The sequence below is a fragment of the Aotus nancymaae genome, unplaced genomic scaffold, assembly GCF_030222135.1.
Source record: "Aotus nancymaae isolate 86718 unplaced genomic scaffold, 86718_ANA_hifiasm-v0.15.2.pri h1tg000033l, whole genome shotgun sequence".
Taxonomy (NCBI): Eukaryota; Metazoa; Chordata; class Mammalia; order Primates; family Aotidae; genus Aotus; species Aotus nancymaae.
In genome coordinates this window covers 38,421,653-38,449,124 of record NW_026988447.1, presented here as the reverse complement: position 1 = coordinate 38,449,124, position 27,472 = coordinate 38,421,653, and the positions used below count along the sequence as shown (strand labels likewise).

At 39.2% G+C, this 27,472-nt stretch overlaps 1 protein-coding gene across 1 annotated transcript; it reads right to left on the bottom strand.

Annotated features, from left to right (window-relative positions):
• Positions 1-5,162: 5,162 nt before the first annotated feature.
• On the bottom strand, positions 5,163-24,929 carry PGRMC2 (progesterone receptor membrane component 2). The gene is made up of 3 exons (XM_021666302.2): positions 24,480-24,929; positions 9,144-9,299; positions 5,163-7,298 (listed from the first exon to the last, which is right to left on the bottom strand). The coding sequence occupies exons 1-3, from the start codon at positions 24,895-24,897 to the stop codon at positions 7,201-7,203; spliced, it is 672 nt and encodes a 223-aa protein (XP_021521977.2). The 5' UTR covers positions 24,898-24,929; the 3' UTR covers positions 5,163-7,200.
• Positions 24,930-27,472: the final 2,543 nt, after the last annotated feature.

The window sequence follows — 27,472 nt, the reverse complement described above, 5'->3', positions numbered from 1 at the left end:
TTGTTTTGTTTTTGAGATGAAGTTCTGCTCTTGTTGCCCAGGCCAGAGTGCAGAGGCACAATCTTGGCTCACTGCAACCTCTGCCTTCTGGGTTGAAGTAATTCTCCTGCCTCAGCCTCCTAAGTAGTTGGGATTACAGGTGACTGCCAGCATGCCCAGCTCATTTTTTTTTTAATTTTTAGTAGAGATGGGGTTTCACCATGTTGGCCAGGCTGGTCTTGAACTCCTGACCTCAGGTGATCTGCCCACCTCGGCCTCCCAAAGTGCTGGGATTACAGGCATGAGCCGCTGTGCCCGGCCGCATCTACAATTATCTTTACAGCGATGTCTAGACTAGTGTTTGACTAAACAGCTGGACACCCTAGACTAGTCAAGTTGATATAAAAATAACAGTATGAGCAGATTCCAATTTGAACTAAATACTGTCTGCTCAAGAATATAAGTCCAGTGATTGATATTTTTCCCATCTATTTCCAAAGAGCAGTGATTTTTAAAATTTAGGAGGACTGAAGTTTTAATTTGCTTTAAGACTCAGTTGACCAGTCATTTGAAGAAAATCTTTCAACAGTGCATTTGCAATGTATTTAGCCATTCTAATCACTAGTTTTGCTTAACACAAGGTGGCTTGTGAAGTGATTCTGAATTATTTCTTGGTGGTTGAAAGAAGGCCAACTGTAATAAAACAATGCAAACAAATTAGTGAAGCTAAACAGGAAACACACTGGTGAACTCATTGCCGTCATCTGGCATTTTCAATTTTGCTTCCAATTTAAAAATAGCTAACATGCACAATGTACTCTACTGTTCTACAGTGAAGATGGTCAGTAATGAGGTGTTTTCACAATTCAATGTAATCTCTCACTTCCATCTCTGAAATTTCATTTACAAATTAATCAAGTCATGCAAATGATTTCAGGATGACCCCTACCCCACAAGTCCATAGTACTAATGAGTTGTGAGTTGGGCATGTAAGAATATCAATAAATGTGGAAACGGTGACTCCTGGCATTGTTGCTAATCTTTAATATTGCATTGATGCATCAATATACATCAATACTTGGTTGCTGACAGATTAACTGTGGGAAAGCTAGCGATTATTTTTAAGATTTAGGATTTTCAGTATAATTAACAAAGGAGTATTAAGATTATTTTAATAAGACAATTATATATCACCTAAAAATACTTAAAATTAGTCCCTTTCTATGCATGTGGAAAATTAGGCTCAACAAAGTTAAGAAACTTGCTCAAAGCAGCAGACTCACTCCAGGGCCTACAGATTCTGAAACACAGAAGGAATTAAAATGCTTGCTTGCTTTTACATTCTTTTACATAACGAAGGTTACTTACTCCTACCTTATTTACATTATCTTGCTTTTGTTTTTCCTTTCTCAATGTTCGCACTATTTTAAAGGTGAAAGTTCTTTCCCTAGTGAAAAGGCATTCCTTCCCAGCAAAGCCCATCAAGTTGGGCCATTTTCATTGTACTCTCACTATATGGCAGTTTGTCTTTGGGAAGATCAAATTTAAATCTTCTCATTTTAACTGGTCTTTTTCTACCTCACCACTGGAATAGACTAGGAACCAGAAGGAGTGGCTCTGTGATGGGGGTGGTGGGGCTGGAGGCCAGGGACACAGTGGAAGGGAGCAAAAGGCTCCCCAGGTAGGATTTCAAAGGCATTTTGATAAGTGTTTTGTTATAAGAAAAACAATTGGGAGTCCTCTCCTTCTCTCCTGTGATGCCTAAGCTGCTGTTGCTGCAGAAGCATTTTGACTACATAGTCACTCAGGTCAGGGTTGCACTGTGGTTTCCACCTTCATCCAGTTGTCAGGAAGACAAATCTGTATTTTGCAGTCATTGAGCTATGCTAGATATTTATTATTGCATGGTTCTGCCCTAGAATTGTACCCATAAACTGAAAAAGGTACCGGGCTCATGCCTGTAATCCCAGCACTTTGGCAGGCCAAGGCGGGCGGATCACCGAGGTTGACAGTTCGAGACCAGCCTGACCAACATCGAGAAAACCCATCTCTACTAAAAATACAAAATTAGCTGGGTGTGGGGGTACATGCCTGTAATCCCAGCTACTCGGGAGGCTGAGGCAGGAGAATTGTTTGAACCGGGAGGTGGAAGTTGCAGTGAGCTGAGATTGTGCCATTGCACTCCAGTCTGGGTGACAGAGCAAGACTCTGTCTCAAAAAAAACAAAAACAAAAACAAAACAAAACAAAACAAAAAACCCAAAACAAAATAAAGGTCATTGAGCCCGTGGTTTTCTAATCCTTTTTGTGTGTGTGTGTGTGTGTGTGTGTGTGTGTAGCATAAAAACTCTTAAAATTCTTAATTGCAAGCCCAATAACAAACCAACGGGCCGGGTGTGGTGGCTCACATCTGTAATCCCAGCACTTTGGGAGGCTGAGGCGGGTGGATCATCCGGTCAAGAGATCGAGACCATCCTGGCTAACATGGTGAAACCCCGTTTCTACTAAAAATACAAAAAATTAGCCAGGCGTCGTGGCACATGGCTGTAATCCGAGCTACTTGGAAGGCTGAGGCAGGAAAATCGCTAGAACCCGGGAGGCGGAGGTTGCGGTGAGCCGAGAACCCACCATTGCACTCCAGCCTGGGCAACAAGAGCTAAACTCCGCCTCAAACAAGCGAACCAACAAACAGGACAAGAGATACTGCTCTAATGCAGCTCCTAGACTCTCTTCTCAGACACTGATTGTTTCCTTGGAGGCTGGTATAAAAACTATTGTTATTGGTCTACCCTTTCATTTTATAAATTCATTTAACAAAAATATTTTGAGCAAATATTGTGTAGCAAGGAGTATATTATGTTTGAGAAAAACACTGGGCCTAAAATGAGTATAAATCCAGTCCCTAGCTTATCAGAGGAGACAGATAATTACAACATAGTAAATTCAATGACACAAAAGTACCCCTGTGATACTATGAAAGCACGGAATGAGGGCTCCCTAATTCAGTCCAGGGACGTTGTCTGAGCCTGAGTGTCTAAGACTGAGCAAATTAGCAAGGAAGCCTCTTAGCGTGGGTGTGGGGAAGAGTATAATCCACACTGAAGAATGGAGTAGCTAAGGGTATATTCTGGAAGATACTCCAGAACAAGTTGGAAGTGGTTTTATGTAGTAGACTGTGAAGTGGGAACTGGTGAAGAGGTGGACATAGAAGGCCCTGAACCTTGTCTTGATTCTTGAGAAGACAGGTAGTTACTGAAGGCCTTTAAGGAGGGAAGAAACAAAGCCAAGTTGGAGTTTTAGATTAACAGGAACCATACATTTAATGAGAACAATGAGATGCACGAGAACCTGTCAGGACAGTATAGAAACTCTCTAACAGACTATAATAGCAGAAGCAAGTTATCTTGAGGTTCCAGAGTCAGGTAAAGATGCCCAGAAGACTGGATAGGAATCTTGAATTTGAAACCTTGGGGTTTCTAAATATACACTGTAATCTCATACACATAGAAGGGGATTGGAGAAAAAAGGGACTTTGGAAAAGGCTATCTGATCTTTGGTCAATTCTTATTTTCTCAGTACTTTTCTGTACCATGAACATATGTTTATTTTATAATCAAGCAAAATGACGATTATTTTAGATTTATCTTTTAAACTATGCTCTCCTTCAATTTTCTTTTTTAACCAAACTGGACCATACCATATATAGAATTTTCTGCATTTTTCACTAAAACTTTGAGAACAATACTATGCAGCCACTGAAATCATACTTTCGGAGTATTTAAAGACATATGCAAATATTGATGTCTTCTTACACTAAACATCATTATGTGGTTTTCTTGGATCTTGTGTGAATACAGTAAAAGAAAAATTTTGAGAATAAGCCAGTGTTCACAGTATGTCAAGTGCTCTCTTGAATGGAATAATGGCAGGCAGCCCAAATGCTCTCTCAACCACTAGTGGTGGTAGAACAAATGCAAAGCTGGTACTCAAAGTGACTCAGGAGTGTGGCATTTTTCTGTACAGGCTTTTCTGATAGTGCCTAGGAATGATGCTTTTTGCTTAAAAACAGGAAAGTTGGGTAGTCTTTATTTGAACTTTATTGCCATAGCCAAATAGATCATAATCTGTGATTAATATCATTTAACAAATTGATAGCTGACCCTAATGAAACAGATTTTCAAAAGCTATCTTTTAAGCATTTGCTACTTTAGAGGAATTTAAATAACTCATTCAATATCATTGCTACAGTATTGCATGACTCTCATTTTCAGTATGCTCAAATTATGGTTTATAAATGCTTTACTACAGTACTACCCGCTTATTCGGATCCATAAAAGTTCTGTAGTTAACACTGTTAACATGTTAATGGCACATCTTACTAGCAACTTGCTGCACTTCTCAGTTATCAATAGAGGTTATGTGAAATACTTGGATAAGGACAGCCTGATTCAATATCGAGTTTTCTACAGAACAAAGTATCTCCCAGTGCTAATTCAGCAAATTACCTTCGAGAATGTGGGTAAAGTTAGGTGTAATGTTGGATTCTGCAGATCTACCTGCAGAAAGGTAGACAGAATTACTGTCAGGAAACAAAAGCAGCCTTAGCACCATAGTCAAGGTTTTAAAAACTGGATCTGTAACTGTATGGGTTCATTTCCTAATGCAGAGAAACTGGCTAGTGCACACAGTATAGATTTAATGTGGGAAATATTCCATCTTGGAAATGCTACCCAAAGATAAAAATCTAAAGACTATCAAAATTTGCTGTTTTCTAAGACATGTATTAGAATTTTGTAAAGTCTCCTGAATGACACAAAATCAAATGAAGGGAATCAGACCAAAATTACCTAAGGCCATTTCAAGTACCTGACAAAGGCAGACAATATTAACTTGAAAAATTAGCATTTCTCATGTTCCTGATCATAACAATTACCTGAGGCATTCCTTACAAATAAAAATTCTGAGACTTGCTCTCTTTAATTATGGCTCAGCAGGTGGTAGGTCTGGATTGAAGGCTAGGAATCTGTACCTTAAGCAATTCTAATCATCAGGCAAGTTTGGAAAATAGGGCTAAGCGGGAGTGTGTGTGTGGGGGACAACAGGAACAACACCAGCACTGCTCTGGTTCCCTCATTCAAACACTGCCTGACAAACTACCTGGGAATGACAAACATTCAACTGAAGTTGAGGAATTATCTACAGAACACTGTTTATTTCAAGTCCAAAACACAAATTACTCATTTTTCTTAACAGACCACATAATTTTTACTGCATGTATACTTAGGGTTTCTCTAGTCACAGGTACAGTTTATTACTAGACTTTGGCTCGAATGATTCATATATAATCAGTTTACTACAGAGGACATATACTTTTAACAAAATTTTTTGTTTAGAAAATGTTTTACATAAAAACATACAAAGCATTTACCAACACTCCGCAACGTCTTCAGCAAAGATTTGGCTAAAGATATCTTCCTACAGAACACTCCAAGACCAGATAGAATGTAGTATTTCACATCCTCTAGCTTGTTGTTGCAGTTAATTTACACCTTGTTTGACGGCTTCTGCATAGATCTATAAAGCAGAGGTCTTTAACTGGCGACTTGTTAAATTTGTCTTTTTAAGTGAACTTGTCCCCAGCTCAGAACCTAAGTAGTCATAATGAAATCAAATAACTGACATATGTGGGGCTTTTTCAACCTAAGAATAATTTAATGTCTATCAGTATAATATTTTAATGTCTTGTGTTCAATACCACCTGGAGTGCTATAATCTAGTATAATCAGTTGGCATCAAACTATAAAGTAAAAATATGTACATTTTAATATACCAATTCTTACCTGAATAATCTCAGATCTCCAGAGAATGTTCCACAAAGTGGAATTTCTTCCTAAAGTTATGCTGAATGTGGTACAATGTGTACAACTTGGTTAACCAGTGTCTGCTTTTCATTTCCAAGATTTTCCTTATCTTGAATCAAATGCACAATCTTACAACTGTATCATAATGCACTGGCTTACAGTGTTTTATATAAAGTCCAACTCAAGCTTATTTTGGTTTATTGTACATGCTTTATTAAAATGGTACTTGTATTTACAGTATCTGCAGAAAGAGTCCCTTCCAAGGCGCTGTCACACACATTCAGACACACCCACACAGACATCCACTCCACAGCCCCATGCACCCACACCAGTGAGATATGGAGGGTCAGACTCCTAAAATTAGGCAGCTGTAGGGGATAAGAATTGATGTTTTTCAATTTCTTTGAAAAGAGAAAAGCACGGGGGAATGCATTTGGCCATTACAATTCTAATTAAGTTTGTGTATATTACATATATGGCAGTTAACACTGAATATTCCTTTTACATTCTATATATACAGAATGATATCAAGGTTTTGTGGTCAACAGAATATTCCAACTTCAGTCTTAATGCTGCTTGTAGTGACTTCTGAATTCAGTATAGGGGCTTTTCCTAAAAATAATTCAAGTCTATGTTAAGTGAAATAAGGCACAATTAATATTGATTTGATTGAGGGGAAGGGAAGGAAAGAGAAGGGATAAAAACTGGTTTCGAATGATCTTTCTATTGGGGAACTAGTTCTGACTTAAACCCACTTCAAATTCCTTAATTTCCAAGGATTTCTTAGAAATAAAGATATTTTTCTTTTCCCTGACAAAGCCAAAAAGAAAGTTTGGGAATTCACATTTTAATGTTTCAGTAGCCTAAACTACTCAAATTGTTGTGTATCCCCGCCACCTCCCCTGCTCAGGTCTCCTCCCTCACCAATGGTAAAATGAAAACACAGTATGTGACATAGGAGTCCCCTGATGTTTCTTGAGGAGATTTGTACACTTGAGTATCAAATACATATCCGGTTGTCTTCAATATATTTTAACAAGAAAGAGAAAGGAAGGAAGGAAAGAAAGAAAAAAGGAAGGAAAGAAAAGAAATAATCTTGTGACTCTCTTAAAAAAATCCCTGTCTCTCTCTTTTCAGGATGATGAAGCCCCACTAGACATTACAAACAACTGCAACAAATGAATTGGCAGCATAAATAATGTCTAGTATTCAAATCTTCATAGTGAGATTCATTTATCTTGTTCACAATTTGTTGAATGTTTTTCGCAGCAGGTGAATCAAACCCAAAGATGCTGGACATTCTGTGAAAGGGAGTAAGAATTGCAGTTCTGAAGGCCCCTGACTTTGGTTGTTTACAAAGTTCAATCCTGTTTATTGTGATCCTTGGTATCTTCTTCATCTGTATATTCTGATGGTTCTTCCCCTGGTTTTAGGAGTCTGCCTACATAATCATATTTTTCTGAAAGATACATCAAAAGAAAATCAGTGGAGATCAAATCTGTTTCACTATTCCATTATACAGAGAAAAGGCATTTGTTTTAGAATCATATAGAATATGATGTTAGAATATTATCTAAATACGATTCTAAAATTGCTTCACCATGGCTGGTCTTTATACACATGTAAAGCTTGAAACAAAACAAAACAAGACTAGAGAACTAAATTAGCCACGTGTGGTGGCGTGAGCCTGTAATCCCAGCTACTTGGGAGGCTGAGGCAGGAGAATCGCTCGAACCCAGAAGGCAGAGGTTGCCGTGAGCCACAATTGCGCCATTGTACTCCAGCCTGGGCAACAGACAGAGACTGTTTCAAAAGAAAAAAAAAAAAAGAAAGAAAACAGGATTAGGGAACTTAATAAGGTGTGGGAATTCTTTGCAAGAGGGTGTTCTGTATCTGTGGTTCTTAGTTGGATACTGCAACAGAATCACTTGGAGATCTTTTTAAATAATGAAAGTCCAGGTCCCATCTCAGTACCCAGCTCAGGCTCTTGGGTTAGACCTGGGGACATATACTTTAAAGCTGGTCTAACCTTAATATGCACTCAGTCTCAGAATAACTCTTTAACTCTTAATAGCCCAAAATGTTATGATTAAAGACATTAGTTGGCAATGTAGGGAACTTCCAACAGTTATTTAAAATCTATAAATATATTGGACTTTGCATACAAGCGAGGAAAAAAAAATTAGGGCTAATATTTTGGAGTAGAGAAGACCATGAAAAAGGAAATGGTGACTTCCTTGGGGCTGAAGAAAGGGTGGAAGGGTGCACAAGGTGGAGAATCGATGGTTGAGGAGACCCAAATAGGAAATATTCTTGGGGAGAAAATGTGACAAATGCTAGCAGTACTCAAGAAAATAAACTAAATGAGGAGATAAAAATTTATTTGTTACTTGTTACCCTATGTGCTTTGAGGTCTAAGGGTATGGCCCCTGTCATACTACTGTTCTTTCCTCCATCAAACTCACTTCTTAGAGCTGTTATTTTGCTTGTTTGTATGTTATCAGGTGTTTTATTTGGAACACTGTATGTAGAAAGTAATACATGTTTATTTGTTTCTTGATCAGAAAATGAAAACTAGGTTAAGTGAATTAAGCCCAGGTTAAGTGAATGAATTGACTGTCAAGAGGATTAGATAAGAGGACTGATTCATATGGTAGAACTAGTACAAGTGACAAGCCAGAATAGCTGTTCAAGGGATCCAGGGGTCAGATAAACAGCTGAGACAGCGTCATCCAAGTGGTAAAAACTGATGTTATGAGGGAATAACAAAGGGGAACAATATTTTTTATTTACATTTTCAGCATAAGACCTGTAAAATCATTTTGGAATAAATTATAGTATTGAAATCAGTAATCAATTCAGTTTTAAATATAAGCCTATATTTCAAAAAAACTAAATCTTAACAAACAAGCTTTAAAAAAATACAAGTATCACAACTTTTATGAGGCTTATGGTTTGTAACAAGTCAATTTTTAAATATGGATTTTCAAAATAATTATCACATGTAACAATCATATTTTTATTTAACTATTTTTTGCAATTTCTTTTTTTTTTTTATTTTGGACAAGTCTCACTATGTTGCCCAGGTTAGTCCTTGAACTCCCAAGCTCAAAGGATCCCCATCAGCAGCTGGGACCACAGGTGCACACCACTCCACCCAGCTTCAGCTATCTTTAAAAATATTATCAAATAATGATGGCAATGAAAACAGATGATATCCTTAGGCTCTTAAGCACGTAAAATAGTATATATTTTCTTTGAACAAATATTTAATTTTCCAAAGAATCCAATAAAATGCAAGTACCTTTAAACTGCATTTCCCATTCTCGAACACTCTCCATTTGTACTGCATTCAAATCTGAGAGATCATCATATTCATCTCTAAGTGCATCTTTATCTAGGCAAAATGTTGCCAGTCCCCTGGAGGCATCCCTACCAGCAAATATTCCATATGGACCCGCTGGAAAAAAAGAAAAAAAATTATTTAGATCACCTAACAATATTTTAGAATGTCTCAAAGGAACTGCTCCCCCACCCCCCAAAAAAACCCCTCATACTTCGCATTTGGAATTGAAATTAGTATCCTTAATTTTAAAACGTGGGCAGATACTAGATAAAATAATGAGAAAAAACTATGTTGGAAATCTGCCTTTTGACCAAAGTAAAGCTTTTCACTTAGATCTTAAAACCCTTAATTTCAATTACTTCAGATACCCCCCAAACTTATATTCAAAATGGACTGTGAGGTAATGAGGGAGAATAAGAAACTTAAGTGGTTAGGTTTAGAAGCCAGTTTGCTTGAAGGGAAATAATGTTCACTGATTGCTGTTAATTGATAGTAGCATAAAAAAAATCAACAGAACATCATTTATTACATAAAGACTCAGCTGAACTGTGAATCTATAACATTTTTCTTTTTGCTATCCTTACGCAGGTTGTAATTCTATGAGAACAGAGACTATCATCTTTGTGGTCCCAGTGACTAGTTCAGTGCCCAACACACATTTAATAAATCTTTGCCAAATGGTTTAATAAAAAAAGATCCATATTCAAAATAAATCATCTGACTATCATAATATATATACAATTATCTATAAAAACCAAGAAAAGTCATTAAGGAAAATAACAGCTCCAGAGAACTAGAACTTACTGCAACCTCCAACTCCCTGGTTCAAGCAATTCTCCTGTCTGTCTCCCGGGTAGCTGGGATTACAGGAACGCACCACCATGCCCAGATAATTTTTGTAGTTTTAGATGGGGTTTCACCATGTTGACCAGGATGAATAATTAGCATTTTATCCAAGGAATTAGGTACCATTCTCTCTGAGGAGAAATGGCACGACTGATGTGTTAAACCGAAGGAAACCATTCCCAAGGTCTGTCCTTGAGAGCAGCAATTTGTTCACTGCTATATCCTCAATGCCTAGGACCGTGCCTGGCATAAAGTAGGAACGTAATAATTTTCTTCCAAATGACTTAGCTGTAGTTCCAAATAAAAAGAAACTCAAGATTCTGACCTTTTAAACAGATTCTCTGCACCTTCCGAGAGTAGATATGGAAGTTTCACTTAAATAGACATCTAAGCATTTATGAGTATTAATTTGAGTTGCTAACAGCACAGTACTATAAATTCATTCTCTGAAAAGTTTACTGCATGGAACTAGATAGAAGTAGCACTAGCAATAAATTTTAAAAGTAGCATTAATAGGTATTGATACAGTAACATGAAAATAAAGGTAACAGTTCCAGTAAAGTACATTTTTATTCTGCTTTTCTTATTCTTATTTCATTTTTCATATTGCTACTTAGTATCACATGACTATCAACAAGTATTTATCAATGAATGGATGTGTACCTGTAATTTATTTAATCAGTCTATTAACATGGGCCACCATTTTTTTACTTTCAAATGTGTCTTCTATATAAGATATGAAACACAATTTACCACTAGTCAATATTCATAACCTTCAAACTTTTCCCATCACCTCAACTGACATGCAAAAGTGTATTAACCAGGCTGGTGTGGTGGCTCAAGCCTGTAATCCCAGCACTCTGGGAGGCCGAGGCGGGTGGATCACTTGAGGTCGGGAGTTTGAGACCAGCCTGGCCAACATGGTGAAACCTTGTCTCTACTAAAATTACAAAAATTAGCTGGGCGTGGTGATGCACGCCTGTAATCCCAGCTACTTGGGAATCTGAGGCAGGATAATTGCTTGAACCCAGAAGGTGGAGGTTGCAGTAAGCTGACATCACGCCACTGCACTACAGCCTGGGCTACAGAGCAAGACTCCTTCTCAAAAAAAAAGCAACCAAAAAAAGGGTATTAACCAGTTATGTTTGTGTGTGTTTGTGTGTGTGTGTATGTGTGTGTGCATGCACATGTGCATGCAAAATTGTACATGCTTTGTGGCAATGGGCATTTCCAGGAGAACAAGGAGAGACAGAGACAGAGACAGAGAACTAGTGTGATTTTTTAAAAAATTTCCTGAGAAACAATGACAAAAAAAAACTACAAACATTATATTTAGTCTTAATGCTGAATGGACCAATGCTTATAAACTTAAAAAAGCAAAAAAGTGAAATACACAAAAGGAAAAATAAAACTAATAAAGGCTGTAACAATCTACAAATGGAAAATGATGGTTTCAATTTTTCAAAGAATTTTCCAGCAACCTCACTTTCCTCTCTGAGTTTCCCAAAGTGGAAGGGAAAGACTTTGCCTTCCCCACTTGGCAGATAAAAAACAGAAGCAGAGGCATTCAGTGTGATTTGCCTAAAATTACTGACAGAACCAGGAGTACTATTTCTACTTTCCTAAATCCTCCCAACAGTGCACCTCAAGAAAACATATAGAAGACTCACAAACGCAAAGCTGGAATAACAACTATGAAAACGAGCATTTACTATTTACAACATTTCAAGGGAATGAAAATTTTAGAATACTTATTAAATCAAAATGGAAGATAATTAACATAAAAGCTGTACAACAAGCTTTTCTTAGCATTCTATTATAGTATTTATCTCCATAGCCTGCAAACATTAATCTACTTCGGGTACTTCTGAGTATAAACCATAAAACACATTTAAATGATACAAAGGAGAGAAGATATAATCACTATAAAAACAGCAATCAGAAAACCTTCCATCGTTGAGTATATTAATATATACCAGTACATTCTCTAGTAAATTTCTCTACCAACTTCCCCAAGGAAGCTTCAACACTGAATGAATATAAAAACCAAACAAAATTTTATAAAATATGCTCTTTCTGGGGTACGGGGGGTGGGGAATGACTGATTTGGTAGGAGTGAACTTGAGTCAACAGTTAATAATCCAAGCCAAAGTCTAGACAAATGATGTTCTGTTGGCTCGTGAATGGAAAAGAATAATTCAGTGATTAACATATTCCCCCACTCCCTAAACTATATTAAGCTGTCCTCTCCATATGTTTAGAATTTCCTTCAGGAAGCATTTAACTTCTGCAAAGGTCTTTCTATGCTCTTTCCTGTAAAACCATTGAACACATTTTTTTTTTTTTTTTTTTTGAGACAGGGTCTTACTTTGTCACCCAGGCTGGAGTACAGTGGCTCAATCATGGCTCAACCGTAGCTCACTGTAGCCTCTACCTCCTGGGCTCAAGTGATCCTCCTGCCTTAACCTCCCAAATAGCTGGTCATGGGCCTGGCTAATTTCTTTTATTTTTTGTAGAGACAAAGTCTCATTATGTTGGCCAGCTGGACTTGAACTCCTGGCCTCAAGCAATCCTCCCACCTTTGCCTCCCAAACTGCTAGAATTATAGGCCTAAGCAACCATGGCCAGCTCCTGTAAGGCCCTCAAGAATATAACACTAGGAACTAAAGTTGGAACTGGATAGGTTACTCTGAGGAAGGAGGTTTTGAGGTCTACTGAAAGGATATTTCCCTGCGTTCATAATACAACCAGAAGTGTATGTGAAAAGTCGTCAGTATTTTTCCATTCCACTACCCCCTTATATAACAAACCTAAATATTTACCAATTCTAATATTTTGATAACTGTACTTGGCTATTCATAATACTAGAACAATAGGGAACTACCCAAATAAAGCAAATTTGAAATGGTTTAAGTCTGCAGGCATGGTACAATTTATTTATTTATTTATTTTTATTATTATTTTGAGACAGAGCCTCATTTTGTTGCCCAGGCTGGAGTGCAGTGATGTGATCTCAGCTCACTACAACCTCTGCCTCCTGGGTTCAAGCAATTCTCCAGCCTCACTCAGCCTCCCGAGTAGCTGGGATTACTGGGTATACCACCACGTCTGGCTAATTTTTTGTATTTTTGGTAGAGAGGAGATTTCATCATGTTGGCCAGGCTGGTCTTGAACTCTTGACCTCAGGTGATCCAACTCACCTCAACTTCCCACAGTGGTGGGATTACAGGCATGAGCCACTGTGCCTGGCCTAAAAAAGCTAGTTTATGTAAACTGATCTGGTTATTTTCTATTATTAAGGCTCATTTAGATACTAACAGTTCAGTAACAACTAAAAGAATTAAATTCTGTTGCTTTATCAAATATTAAAATATGCTGATCCAAAAATAGATTCCCAATTTTAAGCAAATTCTTGCTACAAAAAATGAACAGCATTATTCAAAGCAGTTACTCTGAAATATAACAAATATTCTGAAATATAACAAATATTCAAGGACATCATTTTAAAGATAAATTTTATTTCAAAGCTTTTTGTTAAATATACCAACATGATAGCATACTAGTCAGAATTCAGATTTCATTTGTTTTTTTTTTTTTTTTGGGGGACAGAGTCTCACTCTTGTCACCCAGGCTGGAGGGCAATGGTGTAGTCTCAGCTCACTACAACCTCCACCTCCCCGGTTCAGGTGATTCTCCTGCCTCAGCCTCCCAAGTAGCTGGGACTACAGGTACACGCCACCACGCCCGGCTAATTTTTGTATTTTTAGTAGAGACGGGGTTTCACTATGTTGGCCAGGCTGGTCTTGAACTTCTGACCTCATGATCTGCCCACTTCAGCCTCCCAAAGTACCGGGATTACAGGTGTGAGCCACCGTAGCTGGCTTCATTTAGTTTTTAAAGTCAACCCAACTTGTGGCTAAGATATTTTAAAGTTCAATAAACCTGTTACTGTATCCTAAAACTACTTACTTTAATACAATCAGTGAGAATGAGGTAACATTCTTGAAACGGTAACAACATATGCTCATTGTAAAATGTTTTAAATAATTTAATAAACAGAAAATCTCAGGAGGAAGTAAATAAAATATGTAGTAACAGATAATTTTGTGATTATTAGGATGATTATATAGCTACCTTAGTGTTTCTGAACGGATATTTTAGTTATTCTCACGGTTTAAAAACCATAGATCTCAGAGATGAACTTTAATTCACTGAAGTTTATAAACAGTGCAGTTTTCAGGTCTGTTTTCACAATAATCTCTTGTATTATAAATTGATCATAATACTTAGTATTGGTAATTTATTTCGAATAAGATTATAATGAAACTATCAACAAATGAGGTAAAAGGTAAAAGTGATTAACTGAACTAATAAATATTTCTTTATACTTAGGTCCAGTAAGTCCCAAGACTTTTAGAGAGAATGTAGTATAGTAAAACTGAAAGAATACCCCTCAAGAAGACAGATTCTTGGGTTCTAGAGGATCCCCCCGACAAATAACAATGAATAAGTCTCAATTTCTATAGTCCTTAGATCCCTCAAATATAAATTTGGGAAATTACTTTACCTGCCTAAAGTTGAGGCTGAACCAGATAATCTCTTGAATAGTAAGATTCCATAAGGGACTGAAAGTACAATCTTGCTTCTGAAATTTGAGGTATTATCAAAAGCTCTCAACAACACCGTGGACTGAGCGCATGGGCCTTAACTCCAGGGTTCACAGGTAGGCTGGGGGAAGGAAGACTGGGAGTGGGGCTTGAGTTTATCCAAGACACATAGAATGAGAATTCCAAGGCAACAACAACAACAAAAAAACAACTCAAATATCTATAGGGATTAATGAACACTAAAGATAATACTTCAAGTGTTGGGAAAAAGGGATTATTCCCCTTTTTGGGAAACATGTTGGGACAACTAGATAACCTTCTGTTAAAAAACAAAACCCCATCAAATTTGGACTCTAATTTCACATCTTAAAGCAGAATCAATTTCAAATGGAACTAAAAACCTGAAACCCCAGAAGTACCAAAACAAACTACAGATTTTTAAAAACATTTTAAAGTGCATAAAGTCTTTAAATATAATACATAACTTAGCAGCCATAAAATAAGATAAATTTGAATATATACAACCAAAAATTTGTGTGGTTCAAAAAAAAACCCCATAAATAAGTAAAAAGACAAACTAGAAAAAATATTTACAGCAAAGGCTGATTTACTTTACAAAGAACACCTAAAATCTGTAAGATTAATACGATGATTGAAAAACTGGGCAAGGCCAGGCGCGGTGGCTCACACCTGCAATCCAAAACTTTGGGAGGCAGAGGTGGGGGGGGATTACCTGAGGTTGGGAGTTCGAGACCAGCCTGACCAACATGGAGAAACCCCATATCTACTAAAAATACAATATTAGCCAGACATAGTGGCACATGCCTGTAATCCCAGGTACTCAGGAGGCTGAGGCAGGAGAATCGCTTCAACCCAGGAGGCAGAGGTTGCGGTGAGCCAAGATTGCACCATTGCACTCCAGCCTGGGCAACAAGAGCAAAACTCTGTCTTAAAAAAAAAAAAAGAAAAAAGAAAAAAGAAAAAAAAGGAAAAACTGTGGCAATGGATATATGAATAAACTATTTGTAGAAAAAGAAACATAAATGACTCAACTTTTTAAAAAGAAGTCCAACCTCACTAAGAAAATGAGAAATGTAAATTTAAACAAATATTGAGATGCCACTTTAACCTCTCAAATGGACAAAGAACAAGAAGTTTAATACCACATTTTTCGCAAGAAGTGAGAAATGGGCATTTTCATCAAATGTTAATTGGTCCAACATCTCTGAAGGGCAGTTTGGAGACAAGTATCCAAATTAAAAATGTCCATACCCCAAGCCTCAGTAATTATATTTCCAGGATTTTACTTTATAATCATAATTTTACACACGTGTAAAATGACATGTACATGAATATTGCAGCATCATGCAATAACAGGAGATTGAAAACAAATGTTAACAGAGGACTGTTAAATTATGACTTATTCATATAACAGACTATTATGCATGTATTCAAAAGAATAAGATGGCTCTCTATACTGCTATGAAAGACTCTTGTGATATTAAAGTATGGAGAAGGCCACGTATAGTATACTATAATTAGTGTGTGGGGGGGAGGAAGATATCCACATGCCTGTACTTGCACCCAAAATAGCTCTGGAACAATACATAGACTGGTCCTTTGCCTCTTGGGAAGGGAACAGGGTGGCTGGGAGTAGTAGTGGGAAGTAGACCTATTTTTCACTGTATATCCTTTTGAATTTTCTATCTTGAGCACGTATTACCTAATTTAAAAATCATTGTTTTAAATTACGTGAGGCCCTATTTTGCAACATACCCAAACCACTTTACAGGACCACTTTTACAACCTAGGGCTCATGGAATTTTACAGGAAATACTCCAAAATCAAAAAAAGTAACTACTGAAGGTAGTAAGTTCACAACAAAAAATATAAACTACATGAAGAAACAAACCATCATGGAGGAGTGAGCACATATAACAGACAGGAGAACTGGCATCCCAAGAATAAATAGAAGCAGATTAAAGAACTAAAGTAAATTTGCTTAAAATTATTAAGAAATGGTACATAAGATTAAGAGACATTAAGAACAGAGTAAAACCCTAACATACATCTATTAAGAGTTCCAGAGGAAGGAACAGAGATAATGGAGGAGGCAAACAAAGATAATGGAGGAGGCACCTGAAAAAGTTAACGGCAAATTTTCTGGAAAAAAAAAAAAAAGGACAATATATCCACATACTTAAGTAGAGTTTGGTACATGGTAAATCACATCAAATTCACACCTGAACAAATCCTAGTAAAAGAGCAGAACCCCAAAGACAAAAGGATCTCAACCAGAAAGATTATTAAAAGCAAAGTCAAACTACAAGCTGACTTCTCACCAAGTGGAAGACAGTGGCATAATGCTACTGAAGAGTTGAGGTAAAACAAAGTCAATCTACAATTTTTTTTTTTTGAGACAGGGTCTCGCTTTATCACCCAGGCTGGAGTGCAGTGGTGTGATCACGGCTCACTGATCTTCTGGATTCAAGCAATCTTCCTAACTCAGCCTCTTGAGTAGCTGGGACCACAGGTGCACACCATTATGCCTCGCTAATTTTTTATATTTGTGTAGAGATGGGGTCTTGCCATATTGCCCAGCCTAGTCTTGAACTACTGGGCTCAAGCAGTCCTCCTACCTTGGTCTCCCCAAGTGGCATGAGACACTGTGCCTGGCCCAATCTATAATTTTATATTCTAAACCCAAACTATTATTCCTGAGTGAGGACAAATAAAAATTTTTTTTCCTGCTAGTGGAAAACTATAGGACACACCTCACTAAAATAAAAAGTGAACTCCAAACAAAGAAATGAGATGCAATAATCAACAGTGAATTAAAAAATGATAACTATGTTGGTAAATTTAAACAAGGACTATTTTAAAAAGATGATAATTTTACCAATTTGGGGGTGAAGTTTGAAAAAAATGCAGTAGAACTAAAGTCTAATAGTGATACTGTGGAAAACAGGATGAAGGAAGAATCAGAGTTAAAGCTTTCCAATGAGGGCCTCAACATACGATGCAAGGGATACTATTCATATTTGTAGTCAGAGCACTTTTGCATATTTATTAAGAAATAATCTGTCAAATGTCAGAAAAGTCTCTTAAATAGGCAGCTTTCTCTAATTCACACTAAAATGATGTTTAACTAAAATTCTTGTATTGTTCAGAAGCATAGGATAGTCATCCAAAGCAAAAACTAAAAGAAATCACCAAAAGGACAGAAATAGAATACATCTAAATCAACAGAGAGAAAGCGGAAGAAATAAAAAAATCAATCTGAGAAGGAAAAATAGTAGGAAAAGAGGCAAAGAAAAGTAAAGAGAAATCATAAAAAAAGATGATAGAAACCTAAATATACCAGTAATCACAAAACATATACACTAATTAAAGCACAGTGCTAATATTAGATTTAATAAAACAAATCCAGCTACATGTCATTAATGTGAGAAAAATAAAACAATATAGATTGACTAAAAATAAAGGGATAGAAAATTAAATGAAACACTGTATTAATACTAATCAGATAAAGGCTGAAGTCAAATCTGAAAACCAAGTGTTAAAGATGTTTCTAATATGATCAGTTCTGGATCTACTATTAGATGGCTTTGCTCAGTATAGTAAGCATAGTAATAATCTTGCTTCAGAACATTCTTTTTTTTTTTTTTTTGAGAAAGTATTACTCTGTCACCCAGGTTGAAGTGCAATGGCATCATCTCAGCTCACTGCAACCTCTGCTTCCCGAATTCAAGTGATCCTCCTGCCTTAGCATCCCGAGTAGCTGGGATTACAGGCATGTGCTACCATGCCCTGCTAATTTTTGTATTTTTAGTAGAGACAAGGTTGTACCATGCTGTCCAGCCTGGTCTCAAACTCCTGACCTTATGATCTGTCCTTAATGGCCTCCCAAAGTGCTGGGATTACAGGTGTGAGACACCACGCCTGGCCCTGCTTCAGAACATTCTCATACCCAATCTTTGTATGCCTGGCTCTGTTACGTTTTTGCTTAAACGTCAAGCCCTTTTTCTTGACAATCTAATATTTAAAAAAAAAGGTAAGCTTGCTTAGCTAGTTAATCTAAATAAAGTCCTTTGTTATCCTCTATTCCCATTCTATTAATTTTTTATAGCATATTTAATTACAGATAATAACATATTGAAATTGTTTACTGCCTGTCTTCTTTAATAGACTATTAACTCCATGAGGATAGGGACACATCTGTTTTGAAGACTCAGTTAACTCCATTTCTCATATATATATATATATATTTTTTTTGAGACAGTCTTGCTCTGTAGCTAGATTGCAACGCAGTGGTGATCTTGGCTCACTGCAACTTCCATCTCCCGGGTTCAAGCGATTCTCCTGCCTCAGCCTCCTGAGTAGCTGAGATTACAGGCGCAAATCACCATGCCCAGCTAATTTTTATATTTTTAGTAGAGACAGGGTTTCACCAAGTTAGCTAGGAGGGTTTCGATCTTTTGACCTCATGATCCGCCAACGTCAGCCTCCCAAAGTGCTGGGATTACCAGCCACTGCTCCTGGCCCCTCTTTCTCAGTATTTAAAAATGGGCTGGAATCCTATTATCAAAGATCCTGAGACTGGATATAGGTTCCAAAAGAATACAGGAGATATACAGTCATATATGTCATGGGTGCACAGGGAGAGGAGTGGCCTATGTCAGAATGTCGAAAAAATGACTGAAAGAAGTTGAATCACTAATTCCAGATGTTATTAAATCCACTCCTTTCTTCCACTCTGAATAACAGCTTCTGGTTTCAAGCTATCCTTTTATAATTTGTTTTAAAGATACAATTCCCTCAAAGATTAAAAACAATGGGATGATGCTGAATTCAGAGAAGCCAACTAAATAGTTATAATGGAAATAACAAGTAGAAATTGGAGTAGAATATAAAAATTCATCAGGAAACTTAGCTAATCCTTTTATCTCACTGGTAGGTAATAGATGCATATGGGCATTAGCCCAAACAACAAAGCCAGTTGGCTTCAAAGCAAGAAGCTGGGATGAGAGGTGGGTAGTGTCAACTTTAGGACATCCATGAAGAAGTAGGTAAGATTGGGTCCAGTCTTTATGTTGGAACTCTGCAAACACAGTGTTTGCAATTCTGCAAAATAAGTGTTAAGAGTGAACATATTGAAGATAAAGTTGAAAATGAAGTATTTGTCTTCCAAGGTACATGTGTTCTTTTCCCCAACCTCCTAAATATTAGGTATCTCATGGGGTTCTTATGTGACTTTTTTCGTTCAGTGGAATTTAAAAGATAAGTTGGAAAAAACATAGCTTTGGTGTATGTCAAAGAATACTCTACCTGGAATAAGACAGCAGCAGTATATCTAAGTTTCAATAATGTGAGATAAACTATCAAAAACGTCAAGTTTTTTGCCATTCCAAAAATATAAAAGCACAGTTTTAGTGAAGTTCCATTGCAATATTAAATCGTTAAAAATTATACTAGCTATTTAAGTCTTCAAAAGTTATGATTTTGTAAACATGTGAAACTGAATAGACCATCTTGTGATACAATGTGACAGATTGAAGCTAGGTAAACCTGGATTTAATTTTTAGTGTTGACACCTACTAGATACGTCGCTTTGGGCAAATCTCATATGGCTGTTTGCAATTTAAGAGATACTAAGCTCATCAATGAAGTTTCCTCCTCCTCCTCCTCCTCCTCCTCCTCCTCCTCTGATCTTTAGAATCAATGGTGTTTTCAATAACTCTCTGGGAAGACAGAAATACTCTGTAAGGTGCCTTGTTAGTGCTGTAGGTGGCATGCCAATCTCACAATCTGAAAAAATACAAAGTGTACTGTCCAAAATGGTAGCCATGGTGGGGCTGAGCTTTGTATGTGGCTAGTGTTACTAAGGAACTCAATTTTTAATTGTATCTAATTTTAATTAATTTACATTTAATTAGCCACTTGTGGCCACCATTTTGGGCAGCATAACATAAAGCCATGAAAGCATTTTTTTTTTTTTTTTTTTGAGATGGAGTCTTGCTCTATCGCCTAGGCTGGAGTTCAATGGCGTGATCTCGGCTCATTGCAACCTCCGCCTCCCGGCTTCAAGCGATTCTCCTGCCTCGGCCTCCTGAGTAGCTGGGATTACAGGCACCCGACATCATGCCCGGCTAATTTTTTTGTATTTTTGTAGAGATGGGGTTTCACTACGTTGGCCAGGCTGGTCTCGAACTCCTGACCTCAGGTGATCTGCCTGCCTTGGCCTCCCAAAGTGCTGGGATTACAGGTGTGAGCCACTACACCCAGCAGAAAACATGTTTTTATGAGGGTTTAAATCCTTGGATTTATGGGAACCAGGGAGGGTATAAAGAAAAACAGTCCACCGCGGTGGCTCACACCTGTACTCCCAGCACTCTGGGAGGCGGAGGCAGGTGGGTCACCTGAGGTCAGGAGTTTGAGACCAGCCTGGCCAACATGACGAAATCCCATCTCTACTAAAAATATAAAAATTAGCCAGGCGTGGTGGCATGTGTCTGTAATCCCAGCTACTCTGGAGAGGCTGAGGCACTTGAACCCAGGAGGTGGAGGGTGCAGTGAGTAGAGACTGCACCACTGTACCCCAGCCCAGGCAACAGAGTGAGACTTCGTTAAAACAACAACAAAAAACAAGAAAAATAACAGTAAGATTCTCCACAAGTTGTTCTTGGTGCGTTAGAAAAATAAAAGATTCTCTACAAGTTTATCACAGAATGCAGTTCACTAGAAATAGTATAGATAAGCTTTATGTTAACGTATATCTGGATTTACCAGATAGATGTGTGATCCAAGCCAATTTACCTAAAATACCTAAACCCCAGACTCCCCACGTAGAACAGGAATACTTACCAACTTTACTAAGGAATTATGAAGATAAAAAATTAATGGATCTGATATAGTAGATGCTTAACAAATCTGGTTTTCTTTCTCCTCCCATATTCACTGTTTTTTACATGACCAAACTTTCCTCATATGATGGCCAAGTGCCTGAACTGTTACTAAATCTAATATTGACAAATATAGTTAATGCCAACTGTTTGCCAAAATGCGTTTTCTCCACCAAACTATCTTGTGAATATTTAATTTTTAAGAGCCTGAACTTTAAAAATATGTGACTAAAAATAAGCGTATGTTCAGCTTTATGGAAAAATCTCACAAAACAAAATTTAATCCTAAAACTATTATTGTGAAATGAGAGTAGATATTGGCTAGGCATAGAAACTAACAATTACTGCTTCTGAATTATTCTACTACAAAACTGCTTAATTTATTTGAGGATGAAAATAAAAATTAAAAGCAAAACTGAACTTGTATCTGTTTTATAGCCAGAAATTTGGCTTTAAGATTTTTTGAAAAGTACTACTTGTTACCTTTTCCATTAATATGAAATATCAACATGTTATAAGCCCATAAAATGATCTGGCTTTCTTTAAGGTTCCTTTCAATAATAAAATATTCAGATACCTGTTAGGTTGTTGAGCAACTGTAGAATAACTGGATATCACTTTCAGGCTGTTAATCAGAACCTAGTAACTGGCAGAAACTAATCTAAAACTGACTTCTCCACGGTAATCTCAGGAGCCTCCCTCAATACACAAACCATACAAAAGCAATCTACCACCTATGACTCTTAAACATTTTTTTTTTTTTTTTTTTTGATACGGAGTCTCACTCTGTCGCCCAAGCTGGAGTGCAATGGCGCAATCTCGGCTCACTGCAACCCTCATCTCCCGGGTTCAAGCAATTCTCCCTGCCTTTGCCTTCTGAGTAGCTGGGATTACAGGCACCCACCACCAGGCCTGGCTAATTCTTTTGTATTTTCAGTAGAGACGGGGTTTCGCCATGTTGGCCAGGCTGGTTTCGAACTCCTGACCTCTGGTGATCCGCCTGCCTCGGCCTCCTAAAGTGCTGGGATTACAGGTGTAAGCCACTGTGCCCGGCTTTAATTTTTAATTTCTATCACAGAACAAACATTTGCCACTGGAGACTGCCAAACTGTTTCTATGACAGTCTCTCCTAGCTATTTTCAGATACTGCCAAGGCATAATGTGTGAGGACTAATAAGATTCTTTGTACTAATATACTTTGTTTTCTTCAGTGGCAGTTCAGACAGACAGTACAAAAGCTGATCTTTTAGCTGGTTCGAGTCTATATTAAATATTTAAACCTGTACAAGATTTCTAATCACTTAACACACATTTTCCAATGGGGAAGAAGCTTGCACTAGGTATAAAATGCTGTGTAAATCCTTGATTTAAAAAAGAATTTACTTAATTTGGCCTGTTTAAATATTGTACTTTGGTCCTAGTCTCTTGTCCCACGTGTGCTTAAGTAAACAAAAATGTATTAACCATTTCAGCTGATTAAGTAGGTAGGCATCTTGTGTACACATTTATATAACCAGAAGCAAAAACTTTGTAAGCTATGTATTTACTTGGTTGGATTGAATGTGTATATATATACAGAAGTACAAACAACTAAGAAATAAATTACATAATTCACACCAAAAATCTCCTATTTCTTATCCCTATTCCAATGAACAAACTACAAACCAAAGCGCTTCTAAACTATCTTCCAGCTACCAAGCACTGAAACCAGAGTATATATTTGTATGTGTCAATAAATCTCATAAACTCACAGATTAAATGAAGGAGAAAACCAGCTTATTTCCAGACTGCCAACCCTATGATTTTAAGGCTTGCATGTACTCTCTCCAATAACAGGTCACTTTAGGTCTCTAATTTAATTATTTATTCTTATCGTAGTCACTTTTTTTAAAGCTTAGTATGTTGCTCAACTGCATGATATACCAACAGGTTCCATGAGTCTGGAGTTTATTAGCATAACCCAAAATGTGTGCTACAACCACACTGTAAAAGAAGGGCTTCTAAATCAACTACCCTACACACAGTTCTCTGAAAACAAAGTTCTAAAAATCTTTAGCTTGCATGGTACATGGGGGGTATGAATCTATAGCTCTTTTAAGTTTTTTCTTCCCAGTTCTGCTAAGTGAAAACACAAGTCATTATCAACGTGTACTTGAAAAGAGGAAAAAAAAAGAAACCAGAGACATGCCTGCTGGGTATAAGAGCTCCACCCCCAAAACTCAGGGCGAATATCCTTACCAGTTTTATAATAAGATCTGCATTCTGGTCTGTCCTCATCAGACATACCCTGTTAATCATGGAAAGCATCTATGAACTAAAACTGGTTTAAAAAGAGTCGGAGGTGTTGCTCGGACTTCAGAGACCGGAGGCTTGGGATTTTACATGACCCTAAACGTGGCCTTACGGAGAGTAATAGAGAGAGGGAAAAAGGAGATCAGTGGCAAAAAAAAAAAAAAAAAAAAAAAAAGGAAAAGAAAGCTGTGAATTACAGAGCCTAAAACTTTAGTTTAGGTCCCAACTTCAGAAATCTCCCTTCCCTGCTGCCCCACCCATCCCAGGAATCAGGAGACTCAAGAAAGGTTTAGTGACAGCGTTGACCGGTGACAACTACAGCGATTTTTAAAAATCCAGCAAAAAAAAAAAAAAAGATTGCGAGGAGAAATAGGATGGAAAAAAGATGAACGCTGAGAGCTGGTCGCTGGGGCGCCACCAGGGACCCCTGGTTTCGGGGGAAGAGCTGGAGGTGTACGCAACTCGGGGGAGGTGTGTGTGTGTAGGGGCGGGGCGGGCCGGGCCGTCCCAGGTGCGGCGGCCGAGGCGCGGGGGTACAGGAGACGAGAAGGCTGGGCAAACTAACCCGGTGCCCAGAGGCCTCCCCGTCCGAAGGGGGTCGTGCTTGAGCTGCAGGGGGTCCTTCCCCTCCCCTTCCAACTCCTCACCCGGGCCGTAGAACTTGCTGCCTTTGGTCACGTCGAAGACTTTCCCATTGACCGCGAGCAGGATGCGCGGGTTGCGGGACCCGTCGTACTGGCGCAGCTGCTCCAAGCTGAAGTCCCGCTTCTTCATGCGAGGCAGAGAGGCGGCGGGGCTCTCCTCGCCCGCCCCGGCCCCGGCCCCCAGACCCCGCCGCCCCCAGCGCACCCACAGCCGGTAGGCCCCCAGCAGGACCAGCGCCACCAGCGCCACGTTCAGCAGCATCTCCCCGCCCCCCGTCAGAAGAGCCAACGCCGCCGCCGCCCAGCCGCCCCCTTCCGCTGCCGCTCCCGCGCCGCCCGGGCTCTCGCTGCTGCCGTCGCTGCTGCTCTCGCTGCCACTCCCCAGGGTGCCTAGCTTCACGTCCCCATCACCCGCCGCCATCACTGCCCGCCAGCGCCTTCCTCCTCCTCCCCGCCCCCTGCCCTCCCCAACCCCACGGCCGGCCCCGCCCATCTGGGGGCCTCCCAGCCAATAACATGAGGAGAGGGGGCGGGGTCAGGCCGGATCCGGATTGGGTGTTGACGGGGTAACGTTGTCTCGGATCTCTCCCGCCCCCTTCCTTCGGTCGCAGGCGCGTGCGACGCCCCGCCTACCTCGCCCCACACTGCCCTGCTCTCGCTCCGAGACTACCCTAGGTGAAGTAGAAGAAGGGGGCGGGTCTGAAGAAAAGGCGTTACAACGGCCGCGCGCGCGCGCGCTCATGGGCGGGGCGAGACTACAGCGCGTGCGCGAGCTCCTTAGCGCCACGCGCTCTCTTCTCCGTAACCCCTGCGGGAGGTACGCCCCGCCCAGTCTCCTGTCTCTGCGCGTGCGCCCCGGAATCGCTTTCCTTCCCGGGCCTGAGTTCGCGTCTGCAAACTCTTGCCTTCTTGTGCGGGCCCCGCCCGGGAGTTTCACGTGCGCCTCGGCGGGACGCCTGGCGAAGGGCGCGGGCAGGTGGTTTGTGGGAGGCTGGGGCACAGTTGAACTGCAAGGCGCAAACCGATGAGGGGGCATCTGCTTTTCCCCAGTGCGCCGTCGCTTTTGTCGGGAAACCGGCAGCGTGGGCGCGCAGACCGGGAAACGGCGAGAAGTTTTGGCGACGAGCTGGAGTCTTCCTGGAACGGAGAGAAAGCGCGGAGCCCGCATCGGGCTTCTCTGGCATCGGCAGTCTACGTGCTGCTCGCGCTGGCTCGCTGCTCTTGTGGAATTTTAAAGGATTTAGACGAAGGGTCTCGTTATTCCTTGAATCATAATTTCTGCGGCCATAGGGAAGTGGACAGGTTGAGGTGGTCTTTCTATTTATCATTGACTCTTATTTTCAGCTTTTGTTTTATGTACTTGGGAAGTCTTTTTAACGTCTCACATCTTTAAAATTCCGGTGTGAAAGTGACCCCTGAAGCCTCATGCACTCAACTCTTTTGACTTGTTCTCTCTTGCCCTTGTCTCTTGAGTCTCACAGAATATGTTTGAACCTTTCACTGTCGGTTTTGGAGGAGCCACTGTGGATATTGACGGGGCAAGTGACAGGGTCGACACTACATAGAGAGATTATATAGCAACCACGTGTCTGAAGGATTAGAGGCAGGGGAAAGAGTGGGAAAGCAGTTAGTAGACTAGGGTATTTGTGCGTGAGGTGAGACGCAGAGCTAGTGGAGGCATTAGAGCAGGGGTTGGCAAACATTTTTTGTAAAGAGCCAGATTATATTTTAAGTCTGTCTAAACTACTCAACTCTAATCTTTGGAGCCCAAGATTTCCCCTTTTCCCCTGTGAAGTCTCTGTTTTTGGAGTTCTTTCTACCCTCCTTTTTCTCTTTATATACCTACCTTGCCTAGAGGACATCTACAAGAATCCATCATCTAGATTATTTTCACCTATTAGCTTTTTTCCCCTGACACTTCATCTATTTACTGATTTACTTGTAATCTCTGGCCTGACTTTTCTCTGAAAGATATTAGTACTAGCCACCAAATATTTTTGTTGCTTTTTCCACATGCATAGTAGATTTAGATTTCCCTACTCCTTTTACCTCAAGAGGGCTAATAAAATGTGATTGGAAATGACTTATGTCATTTCCAAACAAAAGCTTTAAGATTAAACATCCTGTTCTCTTTGTTTCTGCCACAGTGATGAAATATTTTAATTATCTATTGTCCCATGACAAAGCACCTTAAATCTTAATGGTTTAAAACAGTCACCAGTTTAGGTTTTGTGGGTTGACTAGGCTCATGGGCAGTTGTCTGATCTTACTTAGGGTTTGTCTTATGGTTCCAGCCCGGTATTGTCTGGGGCTAGAGTATTTGGAGACTCAACTGGGTTGCTAGAATGGCTGAGCCTTTCTGTTTACCCATGCTGTTCCAAAGACTCCCTGATTCACATGGCTTCTTCTGTAGAGTAGCCTGACTCCTTGCATGGTGGCTTAGGATTCTCAAGTGCAGAAAAGCAAAAACTTCCAGGTTTTATAAGTCTTAGGCCTGGAGATGACATATTGTATTGGTAAAAGTGGTCACAGGGGCAGCTCAGTTTTAAGGGCAGAGGAAATAAACACTTTGATAGGGGTGGAGGAAGAGTGACAAAGAATCTGTGGCCATATTACAAAAATTTTTGTCAACCACAGAGTTCCAGGAAAATGTGGCCATCTTTAATAATTACTCTAATGATATTTCAAATTGTGTAGGCTTCTATCAGCCAGGGTGTCAGAGAAAGAACAAAGTGGAAAAGAGCTCCCAGCTAACACACATAGGTATATGAATAAGAAGTACATCTCTGCTGTTATAAGTCACTGAGCTGTTTGGAGTTGTTTGGTATCAACTTTTGCATACTAACATAAAAACTGGTACTGGAAATAGGGTGGTTTTATAACAAAAATCTAAAATATGAGTCACTGATATATGTAATAATTGTGTTAGAAATATTAGTGGTTGGTTGGTAGGCAGTGTCCAGCTCTGACTTACTTATACATTTCCCAGTGAACCT